Source organism: Meriones unguiculatus, chromosome 11 (assembly GCF_030254825.1).
Source record: "Meriones unguiculatus strain TT.TT164.6M chromosome 11, Bangor_MerUng_6.1, whole genome shotgun sequence".
Taxonomy (NCBI): domain Eukaryota; kingdom Metazoa; phylum Chordata; class Mammalia; order Rodentia; family Muridae; genus Meriones; species Meriones unguiculatus.
In genome coordinates this window covers 40,754,150-40,772,006 of record NC_083359.1, presented here as the reverse complement: position 1 = coordinate 40,772,006, position 17,857 = coordinate 40,754,150, and the positions used below count along the sequence as shown (strand labels likewise).

The 17,857-nt window shown below is 43.2% G+C and overlaps 1 protein-coding gene across 1 annotated transcript in view; it reads right to left on the bottom strand.

Annotated features, from left to right (window-relative positions):
- Pdpk1 (3-phosphoinositide dependent protein kinase 1) overlaps positions 1–17,857 on the bottom strand; it is a 68,490-nt gene that overhangs the window by 16,218 nt on the left and 34,415 nt on the right. Inside the window, exons 5-10 of the mRNA XM_021644715.2 lie at positions 12,383–12,527; positions 11,604–11,701; positions 9,310–9,385; positions 5,182–5,250; positions 4,853–4,949; positions 3,142–3,315 (exon numbers count right to left, since the gene is read on the bottom strand). Of these exons, the coding sequence (XP_021500390.1) occupies positions 3,142–3,315; positions 4,853–4,949; positions 5,182–5,250; positions 9,310–9,385; positions 11,604–11,701; positions 12,383–12,527 (659 nt within the window). The remainder of the gene's footprint in view (positions 1–3,141; positions 3,316–4,852; positions 4,950–5,181; positions 5,251–9,309; positions 9,386–11,603; positions 11,702–12,382; positions 12,528–17,857) is intronic.

Below are 17,857 nucleotides of genomic sequence, written 5' to 3'. Positions count from 1 at the left end.
GACCAAGGCAAGGCAGGGCCTTCAGCTACAAGTTCCTCCTCTGATAGAAAAAGAGGTCAGAGAGGGGTTACACCACACCCTTCACCGCCAGGGAGGAGGAACCTGGGACTCTTACCAAGCACAGCACCCTAAGTCAGGAATAGAGCATCTAGCTCCTAGCATGGAAATCAGTGATCCGGTACACTTCTCTTTTAGTCCTGGGGTCTCAGGTTTTAGAGTCACTGCATAGTTTTATTTAGCTTATAACATTTGGGTTTTTTTAAATTATTCTTTTAAAAAAGCAAGCCAGTGTTGACACGGAAAGCAGAACATGCCACATAGCCTACAGCCTAGCACACTCCCAGGCAATGACAGGGCCAAAGATTTTCGAGCATAGATGAAGGTAGGTATGAGCCCCGTCTTCCATACCCTAAGTCTCCAGAAACAGAGGCCTGGCTACTCCTCCAGAGATCATCCCCTATCCCCTGCAGATTCTACAAGTACTATGTCCATCCTTGCTGCTACCCAGTGGCTCTCTGCAAAGTTTATGCTTGCACAGCCTCACAGTAGTCACAGCTCCATCTTGCTGACTTCAGATTCACACCCTAACACTACACTGGCTCCACTTCCTCTGTAAAGGTTCCCCAGCAAGAGGAAAGATGTCTCTGCATCAGTTTACACAGATAGATACCACACTTCAGAGAAAGGGTTGTCCCCACAAGAACTTTCAGTGTCAGTAGGTGGCCTCATTTTCTGATACAAACTGAAGCTCAGAGTCACATTCCTCTGGCCACCATTGAATTTAAAACCAGCCCAAAGCTGCCTCTCCACAGCACTGAGCTGCTCCAACCATGTACTTTCAGAGCACACTTCCTCTGTCCCAGCACTCCTCAGGCCCAGTCTCAATATCCAAAGATGAACTTTGGTACAGGAAACTGCCTAGATGTTTACAAAGCTTTTAAACCACACTGGAAGTGCTGAGCAGCCACCCAACAAAACCAAGTTGCTGCCACTCAGAACCAGATTATACAGGTTCAAGTCAAAACTTTCAATAAAAAAAGCCATGCCCTCAACAGTGCAGAGAAGGCCTGCAGAGTTGTTTAGATGCATATAATATACATGTACAAATGCACAAGAAGAAATACTCCTGGCTGCTGAGATGAAAGATAATGGAGTTGAAGCGGTCCTTAAGAACAGCTGCCCTTGGGAGTGATTGGAAGAAGGCACAGAGGCCATAGGCTGAAAGACTGCCTTCCATTCCTGGTTAATTTATGAAGGGATGACTGTCCTGGTAGAGGACACCAAGGCTTCCATCAGCCTCCTACCCCTGACATGAACCAAAAAGACACTACTCTTATAAGCATTAAAAGGCTTTTGGAGCAGGAGCACGAACTCCTGGCTCAGGGCTTACGTTTTCTGCAGTGACCATATTTATGCAGAAACTAGCCAACGTCAGCATAGACACATTTGAGTTTCATTCCTTACAAGTTTAGGCACAAAGAACATTTTAGGAGAAAATGAGGATATGCCAAACAGCAAGTAAAAGACACAGAGGATTCCTTGATCTCTTAAGAGGGGAAAACAGCAATGTCTTTAACTTAGCTTCAGAAGACCCTCTGTTTGGGTTTTTTTGTTTTGTTTTGTTTTGTTTTGTTTTGTTTTGTTTTGTACTAAGACAGTGCACCTTTGTAGCTAGAGTGACCATGAACTTTCAATCTTTGTATTTACTATTTTATGTACTTGGAACTTTTGCTTGTGTGTGTGTGGGGGGGGGTATATATAGAGAGATCTAGATGGATGGATAAAGACGGAAGGAAGGAAGGAAGGAAGGAAGGAAGGAAGGAAGGAAGGAAGGAAGGAAGGAAGGAAGGAAGGAAGGAAGGAAGGAAGATCTAAATGCATGCCCCATGTGTGTGCCTAATGCTTCGGAGGCCAGCAAAGGTGTTTGATCCTATAGGACTAAAATTACAGACAGTTGTGAGCCAACACGTGGGTGCTAGGAATCGAACCCACATCCTGTGGAAGGAGAGAAAGTCCTTCAGCTCCTGCCTCAGCTTTCAATCTTCTTGCCTGAGCATCTCAATGTTGAGATTACCACCCTGCCCCAACCCTGGCTGCTTTGTAAGGCTTTTAGGTAAATATCAGAATTGCTCGGTCAATTGAACAGAACTCCATGAGTGACAACTGGTTAGAACAAGCCAAGAAAACAGAAATTGAATGAATTGACTTGAATCCATGAATATTAAAAAGAAATTAAATATGGAGGTAACAAGGGGAGAAGAGAATGTTAAGAATGAATAGTGGAAGCACACTATAGTTTCTTATATGCTTTTTTTGCTAGTATTTCCCATTTTTTTAAGATAAAAACTTTTTTTTTTTTTTTAAGTTTTTCGAGATAGGGTTTCTTTGTGTAGCCTTAGCTGTCCTGGACTTGCTTTGTAGACTGGGCTGGTCTCAAGCTCACAAAGCTGCCTCTGCCTCCCTAAGTGCCGGGATTACAGGTGTGTGCCACCACCCTAGGCTAAGATAGAATTTTAAGAACAAAGTATATTTAAAGTCTTTTGTCTGTTGTCAATTCTTCAGAGACAAACTGCCTTGAAGCCAGTGACAGCAACTGCACACACACCCAAAGGGTGGCACCCCTGGAAACAGAATAGGCACCTAATGCTGAGCATCAAGCTATAGGGGCTGGAGTCTACCCTCCACACTGCGTCCCTGGAAACTCAAATCAGTAGATTCTGGGTTCTCTTGGAAAAATAAGCAGCATTCCAGAGCACTTAAAAAAAAAAAAAGTCATAAAGGCTCGGAGTCAAGAACTGCCAATGATGAACTTCCAGAAGACCCAGTGTCAGCAGGTAAGAGATTACAGCAGGGCACTGGTCTCTCATCCACAGGCCCAGACAGCATCCTGCCTCCCTCCCATGCCCCAAACAGGTAAGCTCATCAGCTGAGAAAATAAGAACAGGAATCAACCCACACAAGGTGTACTGGACATTTACTTATTACATCAAAGCACTCAACTACCACTAAGTCCACAATATTCACTCACACATTTTAACCAGAAATCAATCACACAGGTTACGGTTGCAAGTGATCACATCATACAGCATGACATGCAGAATCTCTCCTTGCCTGGGCTACTCCCCAGGGGTGTCAGCTTACGTTGCCATAGCAGTCTTCATCATCCTCTGACATGGCTGGCAAGTAAGCTGTGAGCTTCGGAGGTGTCTGCTGGTGCAGATTTTCCCATGTGATGGACTCAAAGAACGGATGAGCTTTGAGAGGCTCGTACCCTTCCATCTCTTCACAGCCTAAACGCTTTGTGGCATCTAAAACCTTAAATGATAGCCAAAGACATGTCACTGTCAGGATTGAAATGTAACTATTTGCTTATTTATTTTGGGAAGGTGTCTTCAAGTCCTGAGACCTACTGGAAAGAATAGGGACATTGTGGTTCATCCCCAGGCCTGCCAATGCCATGGCAGAAAAAGCCAACATTGACTAGGACTCTTGTCTCACCCCAAGGCTCTGCCCTTTTCTTCCCACAGGTAACAACAAATCTCAACCTCAAAATAGGGGGGGCAGCAATAAGCATCTTTTTAAAGCTGGCAGCTAAAACTGTTACAAAATGATATGACCCCTGGTAGGTTGACCACACACCAGGGCAGAGCCCACTCCCAAGACTAACTGGGCAACACAAACTAACCTTGATGGGGAAATGGGGGGAGAAAAAAAGGAAGAAGAAATTCCAAAGCTTGGAAGGGGTTTGGGAGGGTAATAATGGAAGGAGTTGGGGAGTGCACATATTGAAAATACAGTATTTGAAATTCTTAAAGAATTAAATATTGTTTAAAAAAGAGAAAAATAAATACTCACTATTGAAAACAAAAATGTTACTGGGTGGAGCAGAGGCAGGCGGCTTTCTGTCAGTTCAAAGCCAGCCTGGTCTATAAAGTAAGTCTAGGACAGCCAAGGCTACACAGAGAAACCGTGTCTTGAAAACACAAAAACAAAACAAACAACAAAAAACTAACAACAACAACAACAACAACAAAAAAAAGCCAAGTATGCTGATCCCAGCACTCAGGCTGAGGCAGGAGGGCTGTCAAGCATTTTAGGACAACTTGGGGTACTCAGCAAGACTTTGTCTCAGAAATAAATAAATGTAAAAATTATAACATAAGGAAAAAAATTAACTGACTATTTCTAAAAACAAATAAAATGAACACTCAGGCTCTCATGGGGTGGAGTATCATACCTCTCAAAGGCTGCGGCAGAGTCACTCCTAGCCCCGCAAGGTTGAATTAAAGCCACTCTACTGAGGGAAATGAAGGAAAACAGTCCAAGCAGGACAGCTGGGAAGAGCCAGCCCTGGGTCTACCCATGAATAAAAGACTGATTCCTAAAGATTTAGTAAGGAAGGTCAGATTCCAAAGTAACAGGGCCAACATCACCAGTTTCTGAACATAAAATGACTCCTCTTTCTAGGATAAATCTCTTCTCTCTGCCTTGTTACCTAAATTGATCTTTAACGTCTTCGTGTAGCTTACACTCTAAAACTGACATTAGCAGATGTCACTGAAGTAAGATTTACAGCTATCTGTCACTGGGATAAACCCAGTCACTCAATAGCAATCACTTAAAATGCGATGTTAACAAACATATGCAAAATAATACAGTGAATTCCCTGTCTTACTAATGTCAAGAATTAGGCACTGGAAAAGTGAAAGGGATTATAATGAGATGAGATAAAAATATTTGACTATTTATAATCACTGTCTACTTTAAACACATTTTTCAAAAGGAAAGTGCAAGAGAGGGCAGAAGTGGTAGCTATGATGATTCTTCACCAAGGAAAATTCAAAATACTTACCAAAAGTTTTTCCACAAGATCCCTCGCCTTAGGGAAGAATTTCTCTGGGAAATCATATTCCAGTTTAATGATCTTCTGAAATATAAGATATTCATTTCTGTGAATTAAAAAAAAAATGTTGTTATTTGGGCAAGGATTTTCCAAATCTAGGACCAAGTGTACCCAAAGTCACCATCCCCTCCCGGACCAGATCTACTGAAGTCCACAAGTACCACACATTCATAAGTTGTGATGGAAGTTCTTCCCCAACTGGGCATAACCAGTGACTGTTGGCAGTGGGATATGCTGTGATGGACTCAAAAGTCTGAGACATACAGGATCCCTCTTACCCGGCTCTGAACGGTGGTAGTCCTGCCACAAGCTGATAGATTATACATCCAAGAGCCCAAAGGTCTGAACTTTAAGGTAAGGAAAACACAAAGAAAAATGGCATCGGTATAATTTGAATGACAAATAAGGTTCATTTTACAGTCTCTGTCTATACCACCCCAGCTTCAGCCTCCAATGTACTCCTATTCCCTAAGACCAGGTATGTGGGGAGTTTGGATTTGCTTTTCTGGGCATTTCCCCATGTCCTGAATCAAATGGCACTCTACTTGGCAGGAACAACTAACAAGTGGTTCAGCTCCCCCGCAGATGCTACTTCTAACGCGGGTTAACAACTTCTACACACACGTCCTTGTCTCATTCTAAAAGGAGAGCATAGTTCACTGCCAACATCTTGCCAAACACGGCTACTGTACATCAGGTAAGGTGGAAGTTGAAGAAGAATGCTAACCAATGTTGACAAGTTCTAGTTGCAATTTCTGGTGCTGGGAGTGGAGCTGGGAGACAGCTTTGTCACGGTAGGGTGATATTGCTATGATTACCTCAAATGTTCTCTGGGCATGATTTGTGCTCACCTCAGGAGAGATATAAAAGCTGGATGCATGTGGGGCTCAAAAGGACCTTTCCAGGATGTATACAAAGCATGTTCTGCCCCCTGTACTTCCACTTTTGCAGTCTGTCAAGAAAGTCTTGTCCCTCTTTTAAAACCATTTAGACTAGCAGGGCATGGTGGCTCATGCCTTTAATCCCAAGCACTGGAGGCAGAGGCAAGCAGATCTCTGAGTTCAAGGCCAGCCTTGTTTACAAAGTGAGTTCCAGGTCAGCCAGGGTTACACAGAACTCTGTCTCAAAAAATAAAAAAAAAAAACAAAAACATTTAGACTAGCCATTTTATTTGTAATTATTCCTTTTTAAGACAGGGTCTCACTGTACTCCCCAAACTGACCCCAAAATCACAAGATTCTCAATCCATCCTCTTGTACCTTGCAAGGGTACCATTCAGAATGTCTACTAAGAGACATTCTGAAGATTCTCAGTTTCTACAATGCAGCTAGATAACCCAGAGGCCCAGCTATCAGAAGCCCTGAGGTTGGTTCCTATCCTGTCAAAACACTCTCCTAGTATGTCTGACTTTCCTGTGCTCTCTTGGGTTACTGAGATGACATCATACACCTGAGTTTTGCCTTCCATTCCCAGCTATCCCTAAATACAAGGTGTATGTAGTTTTGTGGGCTACTAGCAGTAATTTGGCATCATAGAATATGAACAACAACCACCCCTGAAGACAACAGTGCAGCTACAGAAGCAAATCTTGCAGGCAAGCTGTGTTCTTGTCTGAACACCCCTAAGCACTTGCAGGCAAGGGACAGGTAAGGCACTGAGATTGAGCACAATTCTAAAAATTAGAGATCTGAATTAGAGATTAACAGTATGAAGGAATGGAAAAAAAAATGATTTTACATGTAACTGCTTTGGGGAGGGTTAGTTTGCATTTAGTTTTTGAGACAAAGTCTTATGCAGCCCAGTATAGCCTATTACTACCTCTAGAGACAAAAACTGACTTTAACACCTAATCTTCCTGTGTCTACCTCAACTGCTAGAAGAGGTATATACTACCAAGCCCCCCTCATTATCTATCTATCTATCTATCTATCTATCTATCTATCTATCTATCTATCTATCTGTCAGCTATCAATCCATCGACCTTTTCTTTCCTTTCTTTCTTCTCTGTCTTTCCTTCCTACATGCACCATGTGTGTGCAGTGGCCTCCTAGGCCAGAAGAGGGCTCTGGACCCCTGCGACTGCAATTACAAATGGTTGTGCATCAACATGTGGGTGCTAATTGAACCTGAGTCTTCTGAAAGAACAGCCAGTGTTCTTTACCACTGAGCTATCTCTCCAGCCCCAACCTTACTATTTTCTGTGGCTGGTTTTCTTTAGTGCTTTGTCTAGGTAAAATAGGAAATAAAACAAGAAAATCAAGTTGAAAAGTAGCTAGACCAAAACAAAAGGGCCAGGGTAAGGCCAAACCACCCAGGCCCTCTCAATTCCCCTCAGAATGTGGGAATAGTAAGGGATTAGAAAGCTTCTCCTCTGTGAAATATCTCGACATTGTCTCAATTTGCATTTTAGCTCTGGAAGTAGCATACCATGGCTTTTAAAAATCTCAGTTGGGGCAAGAACTCCAGAGCCTCAGCTCTGTCTGCTTAATCAGAAGGATGACAGGCCAAGCACCTCTATCTTTCCCAGGTTACATATAGGCACATCAGCACCATCCATGAAATGGGATAGCTCAATAAATTATGACACTCTAATACAACAGAAAAAAGCACAGCTGAAAAAAAATGTACGCAGATACTTTTAATGAATCAGGTGATTAATCATCATAAAACCATAAGAACGCATGGGTATACTGTTTGACTGCACATGTATGAAAATTAAAATGTACCCCAAAAAAACCAACCAAACAAACAAAAAAGCAAATACCTGGGAGTAAATGATAAAGACTAATTGTTTTACAGTTCTGCTGCCACTTATAGGCCTTCCATTTAAAAATTAAGAAAAAAGATCCTCAATATTTTGGTGAGCTTCACAAGACTTAAAATTCAAAAGCAAGTGACACAGTGATGGCTCTTTCAAAATACTATTCCGACTCCACAGACAATTTTCTCCACCCATGTTTTATATATCTTAGAGGACATGAACTACATATAGCAAACATCCATGTATATCCCCCTGAATGCTGATGGCTCATGTGCCTGACTCCCTAGACCCTGCAGCTCTTTTCCTATCAGTGCTGACATACTTACCACACTGGGAAGAATTAATAGTCAGGAAAGCCCTGCAAACTGCTAGAGCAGGGCACCTGTGCTCACAACTCACGAGCGGCAAGGCAGCTAGATACAAAACACTTCAGCTCAAGACAAGAAGCATGCAGCCACATCTTCAAGGAACAGACTGTGTCTCCTGGACCTCTCTCCAAACCTTGAACCCATACCCTAAGGTTTTTCCTTAGTCTCTAAAGCCAGTGAGTTTGACTCACATGGCTCAGGCCACTGTCTCCCTGCAGAATGGCCCCTCTTTACTCTCTAACCTCTGATCTCTAAACAAACAAACAAACTAGATGAATGAATGAATGAATGAATGAATACACAGATTCCCTACCCCGTTGGAGGCTGGAAAGAGACTGCACAGTGGTTAAGAGTGCTCTCCCAGAAGAGCTAGGTTCCATTCCCAGAACCTATATGGTCGTTTGCAACCATCCATAACTCTAGTTCCAAGTGTCTGACATCCTTTCCTTTTCTAGTCAATATGGGTACCACATATGCACATGGTACAGAGATATACAAGTAAGCAACACACCCCCCACACATAAAAAAGAAGACCAAAAGTGTTCCAGTGCCAGTCTCTACATCACTCTACATACTGCACACTTCTAATATTCATGACTGAGGTCATCACCAAGATTCAGCTGCATCTCTCAAACAACCTCACTCCAGGACTATATCCTCTGGGCTAGAAATTTATTCCTTCTGTCCCTCCAGGGCTTCTACGCACCTCTAAAAAAAACCCATGACACTACAACAAGCACATGCCTGCTGTATACCAGCCATATGGTCACTGGGCAGCATTCCTAAATGAAGATGACCAGCTCTCTACCCAAAAGGCAACAATCAGCAATAAATTATAAGTTATAAAAGTAGAATAGACACCTATCAAGAAAAAGAGAATGTTTAAAAATAAATAAATAAACAGAAAACTAACTTCTTTGGATTTCACTATGAAGCCCTGGCTGGTCTGGAATTTGCTATATAGACTAAAATGGCTTTGAACTCAGAGACATACTTGCCTCTGAGTATTGGGATTAACAGCATACACCACCATGTCCAACCATTTTCGCTTAGAGGGAAGATTTTACCATGTATACCTGACTGGATTTCTATTCATGATCCTACTAATTCATTCTCTGAGACGCTTGGATTTTAAGGGATGTATTCTGTACCAAGCTCATACTTTGGTATTTAAGGCCTACTAAATCAAGTCTCTCTTTCAAACAGTAACTCCTCATGACTAAACCTAGCAGATACCACACCGAGATGGAAAAGGCAGCTTATTAAAGATGGGTTACCTCTTACACGCCGACTTCTCTGTGAGCAGCTCTGGAGAAACATACTGTGCTGTTCCTACAAATGAGTTGGCCCTTGCTAGGAAGTTGGGGGCGAAAAAAAGGAGAAGTCAGACTTGAAAATGCAATCCTTATACCCCCACCACACTGCTCCTCTTATGTATTCTTCAGGGTATCCACATCTAACTATAGCAGATGGGACCTGGTAGTCAGCTCAGCTGGTAATCTGGAATAAACTGAGACATCAATGGGCCCTACCTAGGGATACCTACTGGATCCTATCTACCTGGTGCCTCTTACCTAACCGCAGTGGGTGCCATGTGCATGTGTGGTACCCATGCAGTACTCATCACATTCAGCCATCATCTTGTCATTACAGAAGTGATGTGAGGACAGGGGTCCTATCTATGGTGTGCATTGCTGGATCTGCAGCAACTAAATATACATTGAACACATAAGCAGGTACTAATAAAAAGCTGCAGATCAGAGATCATCCTCTATTTGGTCACCACTAGCTTAGGTATTCAGGGTACCAGGGCAATAAGACTTAGGCTTCAGTCCAGGGACTTCCATGGTGGATACCAGGTTTTCTGAACTCACATCAGGGTTTCACCTTATTCACTCCAGACCCATGAGGAGCATGAGAACTCAGCTTCAATTTGACAGACAGAGCAGGGATACATTTTTATACCTTTTAAAGTGGCTACAGAGCAGTAATATTTATTAGTCTTGTGTTGAATTATCAGATTCTTAAGAAAATCTACACAAAGAAAGAAATGTCCAAAGCACAGCCTAACTAAACAGCTCCTTGAGGATCACAACTACACCCTAGCTCCAGGTTTCAGGCAGGCATGATGGGAAAACAGAGATTCTCCCCACAAGAGTTAAGAAATACAGAGGCTATTTGGCTCAACTTTATGGATAATATTCAAGGCTATAATATGAGGTTATACCAAGCCTATAAAATCAACATTGTTGGGCAGAAAGATGGTTACTACTTACTAGGAATGAGTCAGTAAGATGCAGGTATCAGGGCATCTCAGCAGTGACAGAAGGGACAACAAGGGCACAATACTACATCAAAAAAGGAAGCCTCTTTTCTCAAAGGCAAGGCTTGCTATTCCCAAAGGGTGGTATAGATATGTTCCCAGTATAAGAGGACTGTACAGAGGTAAAGAACAGATAACATCTGAAAAAGAACACGCACGGGAACAGCATGTAGAAGGAAATGCAAGGTTCCATGAAGGGAAACCAGTAGGCCATCTCTTACAGCACCTTGTGAACAGAACCTATTTCATTACCTGGGTTCTGTTTTAGCCCCAGCCATAATCCTGTCTGACTCCTACGTATTGGCTTACTATTTGTAGAGACAAGCCAGAAGCCTGCTGCACGGTGTTCTTGCATGTTCTTTTCCAAAAAGCAGCCATAGCCATAAAAGAGCATACGATAAAATGCTTATCAACTCTTCCTTCCACTAACATAACTGTGCTCCAAGCCTATAGTCAACCATATCCCATAGTGTCTTCCTTAATGGTTTTTCTCTCACTGAGACCCCAAGTGTAGGCAGAAAGGCCAGGTAGCTCTGACGAATCACATGCATCTCAGAATCAAGAATCCTTTGCAAGGTCACTTATTAACTACTTTCCTACCAACTTTCCTTCCTCCAAGACAGCATCATAAGTGAATTATTGTGTCTACTCAATGCTGTTGCACAGTCCTCACAAGTCTAATTTTTTTTTTAAAAAAAATACCTCCAGAGTGGGCAGTTTCTACCCAATGAGAATGTTAGTGACAGAGGGACAGCACATCATCCCACTTTTCTTGACCCAATGGACTCTCAGTAGCAACTCCTCTGATAGTAAAGTTGTCACAATGTGATCCAATGCTATAAACTAACTCTGGACAGCACTTGTAAAGCTGGTAATTATAAACACGCAAAATCAGCTCATATAATTTTCCTAGAACTTTCCTGAGGATGCCTGGGCCATCACAGGCAGCTGATGGGGAAACAAAAGAATAGGTGAGAGGAAGTCAATGGAATCCAGGGATGTGTTTCACAAGACATATAGTGCCACCAACTCTACCCCAAATTCACAAATGACCTCATATGATGTTCTGTAGAACAAGAACTAGCAGGGCTTTCTTTGGTCCTTCCCTTACTACTAGAGTTCACACACTGGGGGGAGCCAAAAGATCTCTGTATTAGAGATAATGACTGCACAACGCAACATGTTGCTCAAAGTTGCTCTCGGCCTTAAGCCCAAAACAGAGTTCTGCTGAAAATCAAACAAACATACCTTGTTTGCTCTCTGGGGATAGCACTTTTGCTGTTCCAAAATCTGTGATCTGGATGTGCATGTCTTCATTTAACAAAATGTTTTCTGGCTTAAGGTCTCTGTAAAAGAATTTTACCTTTGAGAGGAAATGTTTAAAGTAGCAGCATTATCACATGCTGCACATTTTAATGGAAACAAAATAAACTGATGAATTTTAACTTTACAGACTAAAAACAAATAATACAAGCTCAAAGTTCACATCAAAGAAGTATCAACAGCACAGGATATAGGCATCCAAATCATTTCACAACTGTTATCACTTATCTTTATAGCAGGTGAGTTGTTACAAACTTCTTAACAGCTCTGGCTTCCAATGGTCCCCCTCGCTGCTTCATCTACCACTTTTAGTAACATTTTATTGAACTTATTTTTTTAGTTCATAAAGTACAGTTCTAATTCACCTTTATCAAAATGAAAAAGCAATAAATATATTTATATAACCAGAATTATTAAATAGATACAAAAGTTGAAACTGGCAAAATAAAAAGCACCAGACATCTGAGCTGCTGCTGTCACAGGAAAACACACCACCAAGTTGAACTGATGACTTAGACATGAGGTTTCAAAGTTCAAGTTCCTTTTATTTCCAGGCTTTTTCAGTTTTCTCAGTGAGCCACCCCCTGAAAACACCTACATCACAACTTGTATAAAGCCAGCCAATGCTGACCCCAGAGGACTGCTGAGGGCCTCAGAGCCACTGGCAGTAATCACCACACACCAGCTGCGGCAGCGTCCATTACCTGTGAATGATGCCCTTGCCATGCAAGTACTCTAATGCAGACACAATTTCAGCTGTGTAAAACCGGGTACAGGTCTCATCAAATGAACCAATTTTGCGGATGTATTTAAGTAGCTCTCCATTTTTGGCATAACTAAGGCCAAAATCTGAATATTTTATGGTTAAGGAAGAATGGAAAAATATACGTTTTCTTCTAAAAGAATGACCTTAAAAGCCCAGAAAGAACTTTCTTTTCATCAAATGCAAATTGAAGGTACCTGTGCTCTAAGACAGTCACCTGTCTTTGGATCAGATCCAGGACCCGGCTTGAAGACCGGGTGCCAGCACAGAATCTAGAGACAACAGCACAGCCCCTGAAAAACCACGGACAGTACCTCCCAGCCTAAGTGCCCTTCTAGACACATGGTCTCCAGAGGCCACTGCGAACTTGAAAGGAAGCCTCTAGATAACTCGTTAGTCACTAGGGCGTGGCCAAGGCATCAACATGTGATGGCTTTAAAGTACAGAAGAACACAGTTCTGAAGATAGAGTTCTAACAGAACGCCAAGCGACTGTAACCACTGTGAGCCTTCCCTGAACTTGCTGTATTTCATGCACTATGCTAACAGCCCTTCTGGGCATAAAAGTGACATACTTTATAACAATTTTAATTTTCCAGTTCATGTGATCTATTTGAGAAATACTTGCTAGGGAGATGAGAAGTAGCCACTCCTTAGCACTCTCATGATGTAATATGTCCTGTTTTTGTGCTTTCCTTCTCTAAAGGAGACTGAAGACTGAAAACAAACAAACAACAACAAAAACAAAACAAAACAAAAGATAACAGATCCAAATGACTATTTTCCTCCAAAGTACTAAACATTTGTGCTTCTTACTAGTCATCTCCAGGTTCCACACCGCCCTGGCAGCCTGGGCCACAGGGGCCCAAACGCTGACTAATGATTAGGCCAAGCTTGAAACTCATACAAGAAGCCAAGATGGACTTCTTGCTCCATTCTGGCTGTTGTCTGCTAAGGCACTGCTATCATCTACCAAGGAAGGAACCTAAGGCTCTAGGGAAGAAAACAAACCCAGAAGACAGGACTACAACCAAAACTCATAAAGATTCCACTAGCCAGGCTCATCTCTCACCACCTACCCCTCTCAACTCAGACAAAGTCTGCCAGAGAACTGAAACATTTACTGTGGGGAATGCAGAGGGTCTTATTCAGGCCCAGCTGACTGTCTGATCCCTCAAAACGAAGGCTGATGCCATGTCATGGCTAGTTTTATGTCAACTTGACAGAAGCCGGAGTCATCTGGGAAGAGAGACTTCCCAATTGAGAAACTCCGTTCCTAAGATCTGCCTGTAGGCAAGTCTGTGGTACATTTTCTTAATTGGTGATTGGGTAGGAAGGAGCATCCTGCTGTGGGTGGTACCACCCTTAAGAGGGTGATCCTGGTGTGTACAGGCTGAGCAAGCCATGAGGAGGAAGTAAGCAGCACTCCTCCATGGCCTCTGCAGCTCCTATCTCGAGGTTCCTGCCCTGATTTACTGTCCTGACATCCCCAGTAATGGGCTGTGATGTGGAACTCGAAGCTGAAATAAACCCTTTTCTCTCCAAGTTATTCATGGTCATGGTGGTTCATCACAGCAGTAAAAACACTAAAACATGCTGTCGAACCACCAGTTCTGGCCTGACATAGGCTGGCAGCAGGGCCTTACCAGTTAGGAGTCCAGATATAAGGCACAGCCTTGGTCACAGGGTCAAAGGAACAGGAAGTAACTTCTCACTCTTTCCAGCCTGACGGTTTTGCTCTTTATTTGATTTGCCCTTCACTGGTTCCTGATTCCTGTGAGAGGAATACCTATTGGTCTTAGCTCAGGAGGGAAGCAGAGGCAAGTTGTAGCTCTTAAGCATAGCAGGTGCCTGGGATTATTTCTCAGACTGATGGTTCTGCAGTCATATCCTTCCCCACTGCAGAATGTTCTTATAGACCTCATCAATATAACATGCACCCTAAAAACATCCTCCAACTTCTTGGCCATAATTAGTGCTCCAGGGCAGCAAAACCTGCAGACTGGTTGAGCTCCTGGCAGGGCAACACAAACCAAGTGCCTCACTTAACAGAGCCAGGGGGCTACAAGCCCAATTTGCAGAGGAGGAAACTGGTAGAGAGATTAAGCAATTGACTCAAGTTCACAAAGCAAACAACTGACAGGACCAGAACCCAGTCTTGTGGTCAGAGCAATGGTCCTGACTCTATGTTACAAATGAAGCATAACAAGGACAAGCAAGTGAGAGCTTGACAATAATGGGGGGGAAAGCTGCTGTGTGATGAGACCTCTTGGTCTTCATGTGTGTGTGAAAAAGAAGGTCCCCACTGTTTAGGCTCTGATTAAGTCAGGACTATACAAAGATAGGGAAAAGCCTCTGGACTCACTTTCCCAGGTTCCCATAATGTATCTAAGAAGAACCATCAGTAGTCGCTGTGTAATCTGTCTGTTTTCAGTCTATGGCAGAAGTGTCCCCAGGCTCTGCCTTATCTTGCCTGTCCTAAATGGATATAGGTTCACCCTGAGTCTCTTGAGGGTTGTGAAAGGTAAACCCAGCAAGGACTGGTCCTTCTTCCCCACCTGAAATTATGACTAAATGAAGGGCAGTGTCAAATCTGGGCATTTATTCATGCAAAAAGTTTCATTTTTCTTTTTCAATACAAAATGTATATTGTGAGGATTAGCAGTGGAGGCAGAAGCCACCAGATCTCATTCTCATGCAAGTGGGGGAACCATTATCACCTTTTAGGTCTTAGACCCAAAACAGTACAGGCCATTAGACAAAGACCTAGTGTTTTTTCCACCTACACTGACATGACTGGTCCCATTTGGAAATCACATAGCAAGAACACTCTGGTTTGGCTTCTGAGTCCTTATCCTAACACTGTGACCCTGACAGAAGATGAAGCAAGCATGTGTGATTCTGTCTTTGCTATCCACAGTCTTGATATGACCTGGGTGTCTCATGGGTGCATGTGACTACGAGGCTTGGTCTCCAAGTGGTAGGAATGTGAGATAGTGCGATTTTTATGAAGTTGGGTTCACTGGCACATGTCTGTTGGTCACTGGGCTCCTGAGACTCACTGGTCTCATTGGAATTCTTCAAAGATTGCCATGAAAGAAGTAAACCCAGCCACACCTACTCACTTTGCTTCCTAGGTTGAGATGTGACTCTTTGTTCACACACAGTCCACTATCCCCTATATACTTCAGGACTACACCACACATGACGTCTGGACACTCAGCCTACAAACTGTGAACTAAACTAGTCTCTTCCCTTCCCAGGCATTTTGTAACAGTGACACAAAGCTAACTAGTAACAGACCAAGAAAATAAACACATTGTTCTGAGGAGTGGCAGAAAAGTTCAGGTCTGGGCCTGAATTTCCATCTATCTGGTAATGACAGATTTCATAAACTCAAAAAAAAAAAAAAAAAAAAGACTTTCATGCACAGGGGACATGAAAGAAAAACCAACACAGGTTCAGAGAGACATGTAATAAAATATAAAGAGACCATTGATAGCTGCTGTGTGAGCAATGCCAGCAGAGATAGACTAGGGATGATACTGAGACCAGTAAGCTCTACTTGCTCTAAAGACCATCACCATCAACACATCTGTTCTCCTGGAACCTATTGGGCCTTCCACCAATGCTCTCTAAACAAGCTAATTTGGTTGATCTCTACTGTCTCACTTCTGTCAACTTTGCCCCCAAGAACTGCCTATACAACTGTCAACTTGCTCATGGGCTAATCCTCTGACTAGGCCTTTGTACTAGATGGCCAGGCTACAACAGGACAGCCCCTAAGTCTCCATGTGGCCCTGAGTCACCAATACTCCTAGAGGCTTCTTCTGGATAGCTGGTCAACTGGCTGGCAGCTCTTATCTGCACATCACCTCCTCTGAGGCTTTGCTAACAGCCACCCTCTGGCCCACTCAGACAGCAAACAAGCCCCAGCACATGTATCAAATGACAACCTACTCTAATCTAGCCACTGCCCAGCCTCTGTGGGCTCAGTAACAGATGACAGTGTAGACCAGGCTCTGAAGGCAAACACCAGCAGACACCTAACTCTGCTTCCCCCCAGTCTGGACCACAGCCACCAGAGTCAGAGCAAACCCCATACTCCTCCACACTAGGAGAAAAAAGAGAATTGGTATCAGGACTTCACAGCTCAGAGAGCTGGCCCACTGCGGACCCCACATGCTTCTGCCCTCATACATCTACAGGGCTCAAAGATTCACACTGCAGACAACCACACCTGTCCTTCCAACTCGCCCTGCTACCTGAACATCTGTGCACAAGCTCTCCCAAAGTATACTCAATCTCCTGAAGGCAGAACCTTCCCTTATCAGCATTCTGCCTATCTCCCTATAAAAAAAATATTTTGAAGTGGGGTTGGGAGCACAAGCATATACATCAGGCAAAAAAACCCAGAATTGTTATTAAAAGGGAAAGAAGATGGTGGGTGTGATGGTGCACACCTTTAGTATCAGCACTTGGGAGATAGAGGGATCCTTGGTGAGCTAGGACAACCTGGTATACAAGTGAGTTCCAGGACCTTGGGGGGGGGCAATAAATAAGAAATAAAAAGTAGAAGAAAGAGGAATGTGAACAATGAACACACATGCAAAGTGAATCTGCTGGAGAGACATTCTGAACAGCCCTAAGAAGCTGGAGGTAGGGCTGAGCAAGCCCAGCACACAAGAGAGCTTCAGGAGGACACTCTGTGACCCTACCACAGAGAGAGAGCTTCAGGAGGATACCACTCTGGGCTCTTTTGAGTCACTCCAACTTCTCAAATGCCCAGTCAAGTTGTCCTTCTGACCACACTCAGTAACTCAGGATGGAAGAGGGTATGGAGAAGTTGATGCCAATTCCAAGAGCCTTGAGGAGGCTCAAGATCATTTTTTCCTCTCAGGCCCTCACATTTCTTTTCTTTTCTTTCTTTCTTTTTTAAGATTTATTTTTATATATACAATGTTCTGTCTGCATATATACCTGCCACCAGAAGGGGGCACCAGATCTCATTGTAGCCAGTTATGAGCCACCATGTGGTTGCTGGGAATTGAACTCAGGACCTCTGGAAGAGCAGTCACTGCTCTTAACCTCTAAGCCATCATTCCAGCCCCAGGTCCTCACTTTTCAAAAGCGGGAGCCAATAATAACACCTAACAAACACTCCAGAACATTTGCTAATGGAATGAGGGAACAGTTCTGCATCAGTGCAGCTAAAACAACAACAATCCATTAAATACAACATTTATCAATAAACACCTCAACACTGTGGGCCAGTTTTGCCTTCAGAGACAGCACATTAGTGAGCCTCAGCCATGTGCTGGTGGTACTGTCTGTTGCCTCCAAGGATATCAATCCCCATAGAGGACCATGAGGTATCCTTTCCTTTCAAGGAACAATGTAGCCACTAATCTAAAACA